Genomic DNA, 14,185 nt, shown 5'->3' on the forward strand with positions numbered 1-14,185 from the left:
CATTTTCATTTGTTTTTCCTTAAAAGCACGTTGAGCTTCTTCTAACGCAACTTCCGTCTCTTGGCTGTTTTGGATCAGCGTCAGATTCTGTTCTTCCAGCTCTGAAAATATATCCAATACCTCTTGTGGATCCTTGAAATACAACTCCTGTTCCTAAATAAATAAATAAATAAATTAAGGTTATACCATTCTATGCATTGATGTACAATTTTCAAACAAATTAAGTTTTACCCATATTACTGATATTCTCAAACGGTCACCCATCCTGTACTAGCCAGGCTGAAGTTTACTTAACTTCCATGATCTAACTAATCAAAAGCAACCGGGAGCAATCCAGGCTGTTATAACTTACTCCTACTTAATCTGAAAATCATCAAATCCAAAGAAAATCCTTAGAAGAATGGCAGACGAACAATCAGAGATCGTTAAAACCAAGATTAAGTGCAGTGCAAAAAATCTGTAACAAAATAATTCAATCTGATTATCAAAGCCAAAAACATCTTTCAGAATGTCGCCGAAAAGTATAAGCTATATAATATCAACAACAACCAATAAAAATGAAAACAACGAATAAAAGATGAGAATAATAGTCCGAAATAAAAATAAATTAATATATATAATGCTCATCTAAAAAATGAATTCCAATTAAGGAATAATATATACCAATCGGTACGGACCCGATTATGGAAGATCAGATAATAAATAAACGTGGATTTATAAGATCAAAGAATCCAATCTTGATCGCCCTTCGGGGCCCGTGGTGCAGTTGATAGACGTTGAATCTCTACTCTCTCTACGGTTACAGATGGACATTGTCTGAAGATAGCGGTTTTCAATCCTACCCAAAGCGTGCCAGAGGTTTACTTGGCCAAAAACGTGGTGATACGACAACAACTACGGATGGCAGTGATTGCTGAAAATGCAGTTAGGAGATTCGAAGTTCCTACCCGTCGCGATTACCACCTAATGAAGGCCAGAGGAATAGTTGGCCGAAACGTCGTGAAACAACAACAACCAATAAAAATGAAAACAACAACTAATAAAAGATGAGAATAATAGTCCGAAATAAAAATAAATTAGTATATATAATGCTCATCTCAAAATGAATTCCAATTAAGGAATAATAACTATCAAAGGATTTTAAAGATTAAACATAAAACAGATAAAAATAAATAAAAATAATGTAAGTTTTGCGAATCGCTTCTATTTTAGCAAGAAATAAACGTAATAAAACCAAAACTGTTCCTGTTTCTGAATTTTTGAGATGAGGATTAATAATTCATATTATTTGGATTATTCATACTGCTCTCATCGTGAGTGCTATTTTCACAACGTTTCGGCTGATGTAACCTTCAGCTTTCTTCAGATATATCTGGCCGAACTCAGGAATCTGCATGGATTTTTTAAACAGAATCCTTTATTTAATCCACGGAAGTAGAATGTTCTTGTTCCGTCAACCATAACTGGGTAGAAGTATTAAGTAACTTGCAGTCATATTCTTGTAACCCTTGCATTGAGGATCAAAATTCAACCTCTAAAGCAGTTTAACTGGGAACTAAATTTTAACTAGTACTTTATCCGTTACGCCACAGGTCTTTGAAGACAATTCCAGTGTGAATTTTGAGGCCTTTAAACCTATTCTCAATGCGAGTGATACTAAGAATACTAAAAATTGCGAATTGCTTAAGCTTCTACCCGGTCATGGCTGACAGAACGAGAGCTTGCTATGTTATGTAGTTGTGTATATAAAGGTTCTGTTTAATGTGTTTGTAACGTCTATATTGGATGTGGGGTATATATGTGTTCACGTATGCGCATGTATATAACAGGACAATTACACATGAGATACTTCCTTTACAACATGATGGATAACATTGTCAGTGGGGACACCAACAAAAGACACATACCTTTTCACAGTTTCTTTCCTGCTTCCTGCAATTAAAGATGCGTTTCCTCCGAAAAGAGAAACAGCACGGCGTGAATTATATTTGAATATAATCATTTATTTTCCAAGCTGGATATCTCCCCTTGGAATTGGCACGCTTGTACAAGTACATATTTTGCTAACTTGCCCCATTTGACTTCCACGGGCCCCCGGTCTAAACACCCGTCCTAATAAACTGGGCACTGAACTGCTCTCTCTTCTCTCCCATGTGTATATCTAATAATCTTTTTATTTACTCTCTGACCGCTTGACCACTACTAAATCTACGCAGCACAAAAAGAACAATCACCCCCGTCTTTGTCATGTAATTTTATTTGTGTTCGTTATGCAAACTAAAATTTCTTTCCACCAAGTTAACATTCTTGCTACATATTTTAACATAAATATTTTTACCTTTAAATACCTAATCCGCTACGATAACATTCTTTCTGTTATTCAAACATTCCTTTTTGTTATCGAAATGTTTCTACTAACTAAACACTGACAATCGCCCGCGATCAGGCTACCCGGCATTTTCCAGAGAACCAATAACACAACAGCTGCTCCTGTGGATTAAATAAAGGGTTCCATTGGAAATTCCGTGCAGCAGATTCCAGAATTTGACAGAAAGATAGCTGAGTTTGATAAGAAACATTTGAAGAAATTCGGGAGTTACATCGGTCGAAACGTTGTGATAATAACATTCAATATGAGAAGAGTAGTTGTGATAACCGAAGGAATGCAAAAAGCTGTTCATAAATTTCACTTTTCAAAAAAAAAACTTCTTGAAATTAAAATTCATCAGCGTTCATATGGATCCTCTTGTATGGTTATTTATGGGTCATTCGTTCCATCAACCATATTCCTTACTCACCTTGAAGCCGAAATTGGTACATATAGCAAGAGGGAAACTCTTTCACCTTCTTATGAGAGAACTAAGTGCGATTTTTGAAAGAAAGATTCCTGAGTTCGACAAGATACGGCTGAACAGGTCGGAGGTTTTATCAACGGAAAGGTCGTTAAAATAACACTCAAGTTGAGAGCAGTAGTATGAAGAATTCAAATAATACGATTAAAATCATAATTCTTATTATACCTATTTACTATGCCTCCCCACGGGACAGAGTTAGACACCAGGGTCGTTTTTTTAACGTGGAGAAAAGGTACAAAAATAAAAATTGTCTCAGTCGTGAAGGATTTCTCCTCCACCGAAAGAGAACAAGAAAATGAAGTGCAGCATCTGAAGAACAGATACTACACTTTGATCTTAAGCACAATTTAATCGTATTGTAAAATACATACCTCATCACTGTCACTGTCAACGCTCGAAGATATACTTTCTGTATCACTGATACATCTAGCAAAAACAAACGAAAAAAAAACAAAAAACAGTAAACGTAAAGATTTAAAATATATTTCAATTTTTTTTAATAGAAATCACCCCAAACAGGGCATGAAACTTCTTCATGTAAGAAGTTAAAAAAGAAAAAAAAAAAATACTTCAAGATCAAAAACTAGCAACGATAAGTATTAGATGAATAGATTCCAACTCAGAAAACAGCAATTCTCTCCCTTTCTCTTGAGGAACATTGCAGATGATTTCATGTCATCACAACAGCCGCTTACCTTTGATTTCTTGTTGGCAATGAAAATTTGTATTCCCTGGAGTTTTGGTGCTAAAAGAAGCCTCCCCAAGGTTCCAGTGGTCTCTACACATTTCCAATGGAGGTCTGGTTAGTGCTTTCCCTACTTGATGCTCTCGGACCCTTCACGACTCATTAATGCGGTACTTTTTAATGTCAATATCACCATTATTTTTGGAGGATGGGGAGCATAGCTAATGTTTTTTTCAATTTTCAATTTTCTTGGTTCCCTGTGATCATATTCTTTCTGTTTTTTGTTTTATTTCTAGTGCAGAATTCAAGTTACTGGTTAGTGTTCGCAGTTTATTGGAGTAAGTTTCCGCATTCTATGATTTTCCTTAAGATTTCAGCTGTTTTCATTATGGCTATTTGTTGTATCTTCTCAGCTCTCCTCCTGATTCCAATTTCTCCCATTCTTTTTGCAAGTTTTTTTTAAATTGTTCCTAGACTCTTCCAATTATAGGTGTTATCTTGACTTTCTGCATATTCTTCTTCTTCTTCTTCTTCTTCTTCTTATTATTATTATTACTACTATCATTTGTACTCACTAGGACTTCTCACACAGGCCATCATCAGTAATTACTAGGGCTATGACAACAGCATATTCTTTTCACCGCTTTGATTTTTGAGTAGATATTCGGCACAGTTCGACACAGTTAATCAATCGAGAACCACATCACTCTATATAAAAGCTTATAAGATATCAACGGATACACACTCGAGAGTCAAGACAATGAAAAAAAATATGCTGTTGTTCTATAACTTACTAATAATAATCGGTGGTGTTTGTTGGGGTCTAGGTGACAGCAAGTCTCCTCAGATTTCCCGTACTTTCCACCTCTTTTCACAACCTTTGCAAATGAATTTGCGTTATCATAACAGCCACTTGTCATTGATTTCTCGATGGCAGTGACCATTGGCCTTCACTGGAATTTGGGTGGCAATAAGCCTTTGCAAGGTCCTAGTTCTCATTGCACACTTTCAAGTGGAAGGTTAGGTTGGTGCTTCCTCTCGTTGGTCTTTCTATCCTCCTTGACCCTTCTCGATTTCTTGATTTGGTGAAGTGCCAGTTTTTTTATATGATTTGGTTTCCACATTCTCGAGTTTTCCTTAAGATTTCAGCCGTTTTCATTGTTGCTGTCTGTAGTATTTTCTCTGACGTCCCCCCGATTTCAATTTTTCCCATTTTTTTTTCAAAGTTTTTCAGAATTGTTCCTAGTGCTCTTGCAATTATTGATGTTATCTTGACTTTATGTTCCATATCTCTTTTAGCACTCTGGCCAGTTTTGTGCATTTGTTTTTATTTTTCAATCAATATTATAGTTTGGAGGTTTTCCATATTATCTAGCTTGTGGGATGTTTCCAGAATTGTGCTGAGAAAGAGAACTCTTCAATCTTTACTTATGCTCCCTATAAGTGAATTACCCCCCTTTGCACTTGCTTTTTTTTAAAAAAAAAAAAAGCTACTGTATTCGTTCTTAGAAAAATGAAGCCTTTTTCAAGCTTACTCCAACTTCAACTCATCATTACAATTTATTTTACTAGCACTAAATGGATTTGGACTCCACAAAACTGGAGGCGGTCAACAGTTCTCAACTTACGAACAAGTTAAAGCTTAATTTATTAATTAACCTCGTGTCTCTGACACTTTTAAAACATATTTCGGACGTTAATGATTATAAAACATCTATGAGCGTTCTTAAAGAAGTTTTCGTCCAGTCAAAAAATAGCAACGAATTGCCAACAGACCAACTAAAGTGTGGACCAATATTTACAGTCTTTGAAAGAACTCACTAAGGACTGTGATTTCCAAGTCATGACAACAATACAGGCGAGGGACGAATAAATCAGGGATGCACTCACAAATGGGATTTCGTCATCCTACATTAGACAGGGGCTTGCTTGGATATATTGTAAGGAACGGTTAAGAATAAAACATCTCCAACAGGCTCAAAGAATTGATGTCCCTCAAGATTTTCCTTCTCTTCAACGAGCTATGTGAATATTCTCCCACTATTCTAGATGAATATCAAACTTTTCCGAGAAATTACATCCCTTAACCAAAATTATTGATCTTCCCCTGACTAAGGAACAAACAAACACTTTTAGGAACCTGAAGAAAGAAATCGCTAAATCCTCCCTAGTAGCCAGACTCTTCTTCTCTCCCTCTAGAGGTTGAAACTTCTTTTCAAGAATTTTAACCTCTGTCAAGTAAAAATACTCTGCAGTTGAATAGGAGACCTACACAATTATTAAATCAGTTCGAAAAAAGAGACATTTAATGCTCGGGAAGAATTTTAAGTTGATCACTGAACAAAAATCTGTCTTTTATATTCAACCCCAAAGGTAAGGCAAAATAAAAAATGAGAAGATTACAAAATGAAAACTAGAACTTTCATGTTTTAGCTACTTCATTATTAGGGCTATGACAACAGCATATTCTTTTCATTTTTTTGACTCTCGAGTGTATATCCATTGATATCTTATATGCTTTTATATAGAGTGATGTGGTTATCGGTTGATTAACTGTGTCTAACTGTGTTGGATATATACTTGAGAATGGAAACAAAATGTTGCTGCAGACGTTTTGGCTCAAATTTGTTCCTCTACCATCTCTGCTGATAGGTTATACTCCTTGCTAAAAGAATCCGCCATGCTTTGTGGAAGATGTGGGAGCTGTTATAAATGCCCATCAGGTCTCTTCTGAAATAAAACCTCGGTTCCTTAAAATGACCTCAGACTCTCATAAAAGAAGTCAATCGTTTGAAAGAATAATGGATTATTACTTTCAAATTCTCACAACCGCCACACACTGAAAGTGATTGACAAATACTCTTGCTTTCCTTTTGCTTTTTTTTCGAGCTGGTTGTGATTCTACGTTGCTCCACTGACAGGCCACCGATCCCAGACGTTGTGTGTGCTGTGGATTTTTGTTCATCTTCTTATGGCAGTATCATCATTTTCTTACTGAACGATGGGGACGCATCTGGTTCACAAGTAGAAAAATAAAACAAAACACAAGAAAAACACTGATGCCGATACTTTACATATATTAATTGGATTCTGGGTGTGTGTTTCTATATGATAATTCGCATGCACGTTCTATCAAGGCTGGGTGCATCTATTGCTGTCAGTTCATCTCCCCATCTCCCTCAGAGAACCTCCGAGCAACCAACTGCTCTCGGCCATATCCCAAATCCAACTGTCCATCTTGGAGTTCAAACCTCAACTAACCAAGCATACGACTGGCCACCCTCTGTCAAGTATCGTTCCTATTGTTCAACCCTTAGTCAATTGTTCAGTCCGTTTGCTATCGCCATTGGTCACACCCTAATTTAATCTTACTCTTATTTTTCTTTGTCTGCGTTAAGAACAAATTCCTATCCATTATTTATTGATAAGTTCTTTTTATTACTCGCTAAACCTACTTCCTTTTTTTGTTCTCTATTCTCAGTTGAACAGGCGTTTCAGCTGCAACTGTCCGGAAACTCTTAATAAGCTTATTCTTTATATTTGGAAATCCTTCTTTTGTACACTCCGATCATGGGCCAGCTTTTATGTTGGGCGAACTAAAGGAATTTTTGCTCTCGATGTATTGCTACCAATCAAACGGCTATCTTTAATCTTTAATCGTTAAGCTAACGAATCAGTGAATAAATGCAATGGAATCATCTGAAAAATGGTGAGTCTGTACGGTTGAAAAATTTCCCTATTACTAATTGTGAAAGAGTACCAGATCTAGCCCGCCACAGCATTCGTTAATTGCTTTCCACTTTCAAAAGAAATCAACCACTGGAAATTCTATACTTACCCGGTTAACAAATGCTAAATTTGTTCTTTTAAAGCGACATGCATGCAGAAACAAAGGCAATTGACCTACTTGAAGTCAATCAAAACTATGCTCGTATATGTTTCAATAATGGATGAGAAACGACAGTGTCCCTTTGCCATATATCTCCATTGGGTGATAGAACGACCAGTTTGGAAGCAGAAATTGATACTGCGCTGGAGAAACAACAGTTACAGAATGCACCTCTGCAGTCCAACACTTTTCCTGGTGCTCTGCCAAGTGCTCTCGAGAATATCATCTCCAAGAATTCTTCCCTACACCTCCGCATTCTCCTTTCTTGGATGATCGCTAGTGGAGATCTTCATAGGATCCCGATGTGTCGACTCTTCGACAATCTACTAGAATTTAACCAAATCTTCAGTATTTAGCTGAAAACTATCAACTTGAACTTTTGTTTCCTTTTTTTTTTCAGTTTAAGCAGAGACCCGCCCCTGAGATTTCATTTAACGCTTCTTCATCATACAACCTCAAATTTACCGATTGAAAGATAATGTGCTGAAATAGAACACTTCAATACTCACTTTGCCTTCCTGAAATGAATTATTTCCCATTGTGCTTTCTTTTTTTTTTTTTTTTTTTTTTTTAATTCAATTTTCACCCCAAACAAGGCACAGTGCCACTTTGAAGCAGGGGGCTACTATCAGGGACTTAATTAGCAGGGCCATTATGAAGGGAGATGAGTAGAAAGATGTTTATTTACATTACACTTGAACTTCTGCATATCAGTACAGTTGGGAAAGCAGAATCCCGGAAGGGAGTTCCAAAGACCTGCAGTTCTGGGGAAGAAACTATTGGAGTAAAAGGCTTTCTTGCACCTAGGGATCTCTATTGTAAAGGGATGAGACTTACTAGCTTGTCGGGTTTGTCGGGGGTAGTTACGTCGGGGAGGTACAAGTGTTTGCAGTTCGTCAGAGCATTCACCATTAAAGTATTTGTAGAACAGGCAGAGGGATGCAACATCTCGTCGATGGGACAGAGGCTGAAGCCTAGATGACAGTTCAGGACCTATCAGGTTGGCGACTCTCTTTTGAACCCTGTCCAGGAGCGAGAGACAAGCAGCAGATGCACCAGCCCAGATGTGACAACAGTACTCCATACATGGGCGAATGGTGGCCTTATAGAGGTACAGGATACTGTCAGGCGTAAGTAGTTTTCTAGCACGGTAGAGGGAGCCAACCTTCCTTGCAGCAGCCTTGGTAATGCTCTCAATGTATCTATTTCAGTTCATATTCTCTGTAAACGTTAGGCTGAGGAGTTTAAAAGAAGTACTTTCAGGCAATGTGTTCTTGGCCATTGCTATTGGTTGTAGAGAAGGTTTCTTGTAGTTATTTCTTTTTAAGCAGCTACTGTACTCGTCTAAATGTATTCAATTAGAAATATCTCATATGCTAAAGGAAAATATTATAGAGCCCTCTTAATCTCCATGGCAAGCCCAAACGCTTGTCGTATCTCCTGAACATTATCAGAAGAGGTTTGCTGTGGATTACTCCCGAATAATAAAGTGATTCACTCTCCTCGATGCTTATCCTCTTCCGCGAATGGACAACATTGTAAATGAGATTATCATTTACCATGTTGTCCATTACTCTTGATCTAACCAGTGTTTACCATCAAGTTGCCATTAAGCCGGAAGAAGGAAAATATACAACCGTCAATGTTTCTGGATCCCTGGATCAGTTTTGTTAAATTCCATTTCGAGTAATCAATGGAGTAACATCATTAAGCGAGAAGACCTCAGAGAAACCTTCGCCGACATTAACTCGACCTGCGTAGCTCTTAAAAGCTTACTCCGATCTCAACTTATTCATTGCAGGGTCGTTTATCCAGGAAGTTTTATTTTTTTTTAAATTATTTATTTTCATTTTTTACTCTATTATTTCATCTCAAACACGGTATACTGCCGCTTAGAATTAAGAGGCTACTATTTGGGATTGTGTCTGCTATTGCACAAAATAAAACAATGGCATAGAGAAAATTTAGATAACTACTTTATTAAGTAGTGGAACAAGAACAAAATATATTTACAAAACTTTCAAAAACCACCCGGCAAATATACCCGGTGAACCAAGTGCAAGAGAGATTCAAACAATTGTGCTTAAAGGAATGGTCATATTCTTAAAAAAGATCTCTCGGTTGGAATATATGAGATGACGTTTGGCATCCAGTAGGATGCTCCATGTCCTTCTTTTATATCTCCGGGTAACCAGAAGTCATATGATTCGAGTACGAGCCACATCACAACAGTGTCTAAGAGAGAACAGTGGGGAGTTGAGCAGCAAGATGACTGTTCACATTACATTTAAACTTCTGCAAGTTAGTGCAATCAGGGAAGAAAAGAAAACAGGAAGGGAATTCCAAAGTCTAGCAGTTTGAAAAAAAAAGTATCTATTAGAGTAGAAGGTTTTCTGGTGTCTAGGGACACCAACAGTGAAGGAGTGGGATTTTGCTGCCTTTATTGTCACTACATACCATCGAACTGGAAATACCTCATGTTCTAGTCTTTTTTTTTTTTTTTTTTTTTTTTTTAAAAAGGCATCACCACATTATCAAGGCCCAGAGGCCACTCAAGGATAAGGGTTAAAGAGTGTACAGTAGAAATTGGTCAATATAGTAATCATTAGTAATGAAAATTTGGTAAATTTAATAACTTATATGGAACGGCTCATCAAGAACTTATTTACTTTAGACTTGAACACAACCATATTGTAGTCAGCCGGAAAGCAGGAAGACGGAAGACAATTCCACAGGCGTGCAGTTCTAAGAAAGAAGCTTTGTTCATGGAATCTACGTTTAGGTTTAGGCACAGATAAAGAGTGGGGGAAATTATTGATAGTGTTTACAGCTAGACGAGTGTTTCTTGTGAAAGTTTGGCGAGGGGGACCATAGATTGAAGCTCAGTTGAACACTTTCCATGAAAATAACGATACATCAGAGACAAACTCGCAACATCTCTTCTGTGAGATAGAGGTTGCAAGGAGGAGAAAAGGACATCTCCTACGAGGCTACGAAGTCTATTTTGAACTCTATCAAGGCAGGACAAGTCCTTTCTAGCAGCTCCTGCCCAGATGTGGCAACAGTATTCCATCCTTGGACGTACCTGGCTCTTATATAGGTAGAGAATAGCATCAGCAGTGAGATATCTACTGGATCGATAGAAAGATCCCACCATTTTTCCAGCGGCCTTGGCAACAGATTTGATATACGTGTTCCATTTAAGATCAGGAGTAATGGTCAAGCCCAGAAGCTTATCAAAACTTGAGGCCTCCTGAAGACGAGAGCCATTCATTTCAATTGATGACAAATGAGGATTAGAATGTTGATGATGTAAAGAGAGAAGCTTGGTTTTAGATGCATTAAAAGTAACCAGCCACTCCTTTCCCCATTGTACTACGTGCTCAAGATCAGAGGAGAGAGAATTGGAGAGAACTTGGTCGTTTACTGTCTTAGATGTGGTACCATAAATGGTAGTGTCGTCAGCATAAATGTCTACAAATGATGTAAGGATATGATTTGGAAGATCATTAATGTAGATCAGGAAAAGAGTTGGGCCCAGGATGGATCCCTGAGGGACACCGGCATTAATACTGTGAGCTTCTGATTTTTGCCCCTCAACTACTACTCTTATGAACCTATCAGAAAGAAATGATCTAATATTTGAGAAGACTTTTCCAGCTATACCATAGCTAGCGATCTTATGAAGTAAACCTTTATGCCATACCCTATCAAAGGCTTTAGATATGTCAAGAGCAATTGCCCTAGAAAGATTGCCACCGTCGAGAGATTTGCTAATCCTATGCGATATAACTGTAAGGACATCTGCTGTAGATCTAGCAGAACGGAAACCATATTGAGTGTCACTAAGAAGGTTATTTTTGTTGAGATGTTTGATTACTTCTGTATTTAACACAGATTCTAGCAACTTACTCATGACGCACAGGAGACTTATTGGCCTGTACTGAGAGGGGGATGAGCGATCACCTGAATTCTTAAATACAGGGCATACTGATGAGATTTTCCAGGGAGATGGGAAACTATTCTCCTTAAGACAACGTTCAAACAGTTTTGTAAGTTGGCCCGGAAGTGTCCCTTTTCTGTGCATATGTCTAGTCAAGCACAGTTCTAGGAGGTCCACCCTCCCAGGCTTTGACTTCTCTCCCCTGAAAAAGGGTTTGCTTATTGCTGATTGGCTGAAGCTATTGTACCGTGGAATGCAGACGGATTGCCAGGCATATTTTGCAGGCCAGATTTCATTTTCTCTAGGGCACTGGTTTTTCAAGTCTTGTGTCACATCATCCCACTATGGGAAAGAAAAAATAATTTTTCCTACCCTGAAAGCGTCGGTCTAAAATCTCAAAGCCAAAATGTTCAACTTGAAAAAGGGTTTGCTTATTGCTGATTGGCTGAAGCTATTGTACCGTGGAATGCAGACGGAGCTGCCAGGCATATTTTGCAGGCCAGATTTCATTTTCTCTAGGGCACTGGTTTTTCAAGTCTTGTGTCACATCATCCCACTATGGGAAAGAAAAAATAACTTTTCCTACCCTGAAAGCGTCGGTCTAAAATCTCAAAGCCAAAATGTTCAACTTACAGCTTAATTTGAGGCGACATTCTGGGTTTTATACTGAATTTCCTGCTGTACTTTTTCGTAGTGATTTGTTCGCCGTCCGGAAGTGACTTTTGTTTCTCGAGTTTTTTTCTATTGCCCTTTTCTTCACGTTTCTGTCTGATCTTATCGGACCATTCCTACAAAATGAACAGAAATAGGATTAACTTATTAGAATTGTTTTTTACTAAGTGGGGTGGTGGGTGTCACCATTTATTAATGCCCAAAGGCCACTCGAGGATAAGGTTAATGTGTGTCAGGTGGTTAGTGAGACACCACTGTGATTATCGGTAATGGTGGCACTTGGGTGAGGTTTGCTCATTTAAGAGGACAGTTCAACAGTCATCATAACAATGCAATTTCCAATCCCTTCTGATCCATTTGGGCAAAAGAAAAATAGGAGGCATTACCTTTGGAATGCCCATCGTACCTCTAGATATCTACAGGATAGAAACGATAAATTTGTCACCTTAGTAAAGATGACATGATTCCATTTCTGTTTGATAAAAACCGGTTTTCTTTTTTTGTTGCAGACCATCTACTAGTTGGCCAGTTGTGTACAAATCCCAAGAGCGATAGGAGCCTTCTAGCATGTCTGGAAGTGACACAATGTTCAACGAACGAGAGCGGAGATGCACCACTGTACAACTCATGCTCTCTACCGATCCAAGTTATGACAAAAGGACCTTTGCCAGTACCCTCAAAATGCATCACTGGATTGTCACGAATAACAGGGATATGCCCAGTGTGATGAAAACAAAGTTTCTGGCCACGGTTATGATCTTTGGTGTGGTTTCAAGTAAGAGCCACATCGTGCCACCTCACATCTTCGAAGTCAGCTTGAAAATCAAATCCAAAGTGCACCTAGAACCTGGATGTACTGAAGAGTATGGTGATCCTCTGGTGCAATCAGATGGCCGTTGGGTGTGACAGCAGGACTTTATTGTTCGACCCTGTATTTGTTAGCCCGCTGAATCCAGCCTGTGATTTTTTCCTTGGTTGAATTCCATTCTGATATATTTTCTTGGTTGTTCGTTGACCCTTTTTTAAATCCTTTAAAATTTTAAGTGAAGATTTTTCCTTTACTAATTTTAGTTCATATCGTCGTCTTTTTTTCTTAAAGTTCTTTTTGCAAGTCATTAAACTTAATCTTAACATTTGCAAATAAACTCTAGACATTGAAAACTGTAATAGTTATAAAAGTTTAATAAATCTTTGTCTGAAAAATGAAAATTTAAAGACCATTTCTTTACAGTTACAACACAAGAGATGAACTAGTTTTACAGTTACAACACATAGAGATCAACTAATTTGGCTGTTACAATACAAGAGATCAATTAGTTTCACAGTTACAACACAAAGGATCAACTAGTTTTACAGTTAGAACACAAGGGATCAGCTAGTTTGACAGTTGCAACACAAAAGATCAATTAGTCTTACAGTTACAACACAGGAGATCAACTAGTTTTACAGTTACAACACATATAGATCAAATATTGCTAACTTTGCTCTGTCTGGCCATCTTGGGTCTGGGAGGGCCAGCATGCTTCTACTGGAAACTCTGTCTCTTGGTCTCTGGATCATAGCAGTAGATTAAGCTTTCATCACAGATCACTAAAGTATGAAGAACTGTAGGATGTGAATTGATCAGCTCGACCATCTGATCTCTGAGCACCCTTAACACAAACTTTACGCAAATCTTCCACATCTTCAGTTCCTCACAAATAATTGTGTGCACAAACTGACAACAAACTGTGCATTTATTGTCTCTATAGACACACGACGGTCCTTATCAATGAAATTCTTTATTTGGTCAATCAACTCTGGTGTTTTGATTTACTGACTCCTCCCACACCTCTTATCCTCCCTGACAGACTCCCTGCCTTCCTTGAATCTCTTATGCCATCCAAAAATCTATGCTCAATTCATGCTAGATGGTCCAAAAGCAGTCTGAAGCATTCCATACGTTTATGTGACATTTTTCCAAGTTTAAAACATATTTTTTTTTGCATATTGTTCTTTTAACGTGTCCTCACGTCCAGATTACGTTTTTGAAATTTACCAGCTGTGATAATCAGGCTTTAGTAGGATTTATTCCAACTCCTGCTGTAGTAGTTCATTTGAACCTGAAATCATAGAAATTGGTCAGTCGTTTCATAAGATGT

General features: G+C 37.8%; 1 protein-coding gene across 1 annotated transcript in view; it reads right to left on the reverse strand.

Moving 5' to 3' along the window:
* Positions 1-14,185, reverse strand: part of LOC145297756 (cilia- and flagella-associated protein 100-like) — a 96,100-nt gene that overhangs the window by 22,363 nt on the left and 59,552 nt on the right. The window contains exons 9-11 of the mRNA XM_080144000.1: positions 12,006-12,160; positions 3,227-3,281; positions 2-153 (exon numbers count right to left, since the gene is read on the reverse strand). Coding sequence (XP_080000126.1) covers positions 2-153; positions 3,227-3,281; positions 12,006-12,160 — 362 coding nt within the window. The remainder of the gene's footprint in view (position 1; positions 154-3,226; positions 3,282-12,005; positions 12,161-14,185) is intronic.

The sequence above is a fragment of the Euprymna scolopes genome, chromosome 2 (genome assembly GCF_053919585.1).
Source record: "Euprymna scolopes isolate OS-2025 chromosome 2, ASM5391958v1, whole genome shotgun sequence".
NCBI lineage: Eukaryota > Metazoa > Mollusca > Cephalopoda > Sepiida > Sepiolidae > Euprymna > Euprymna scolopes.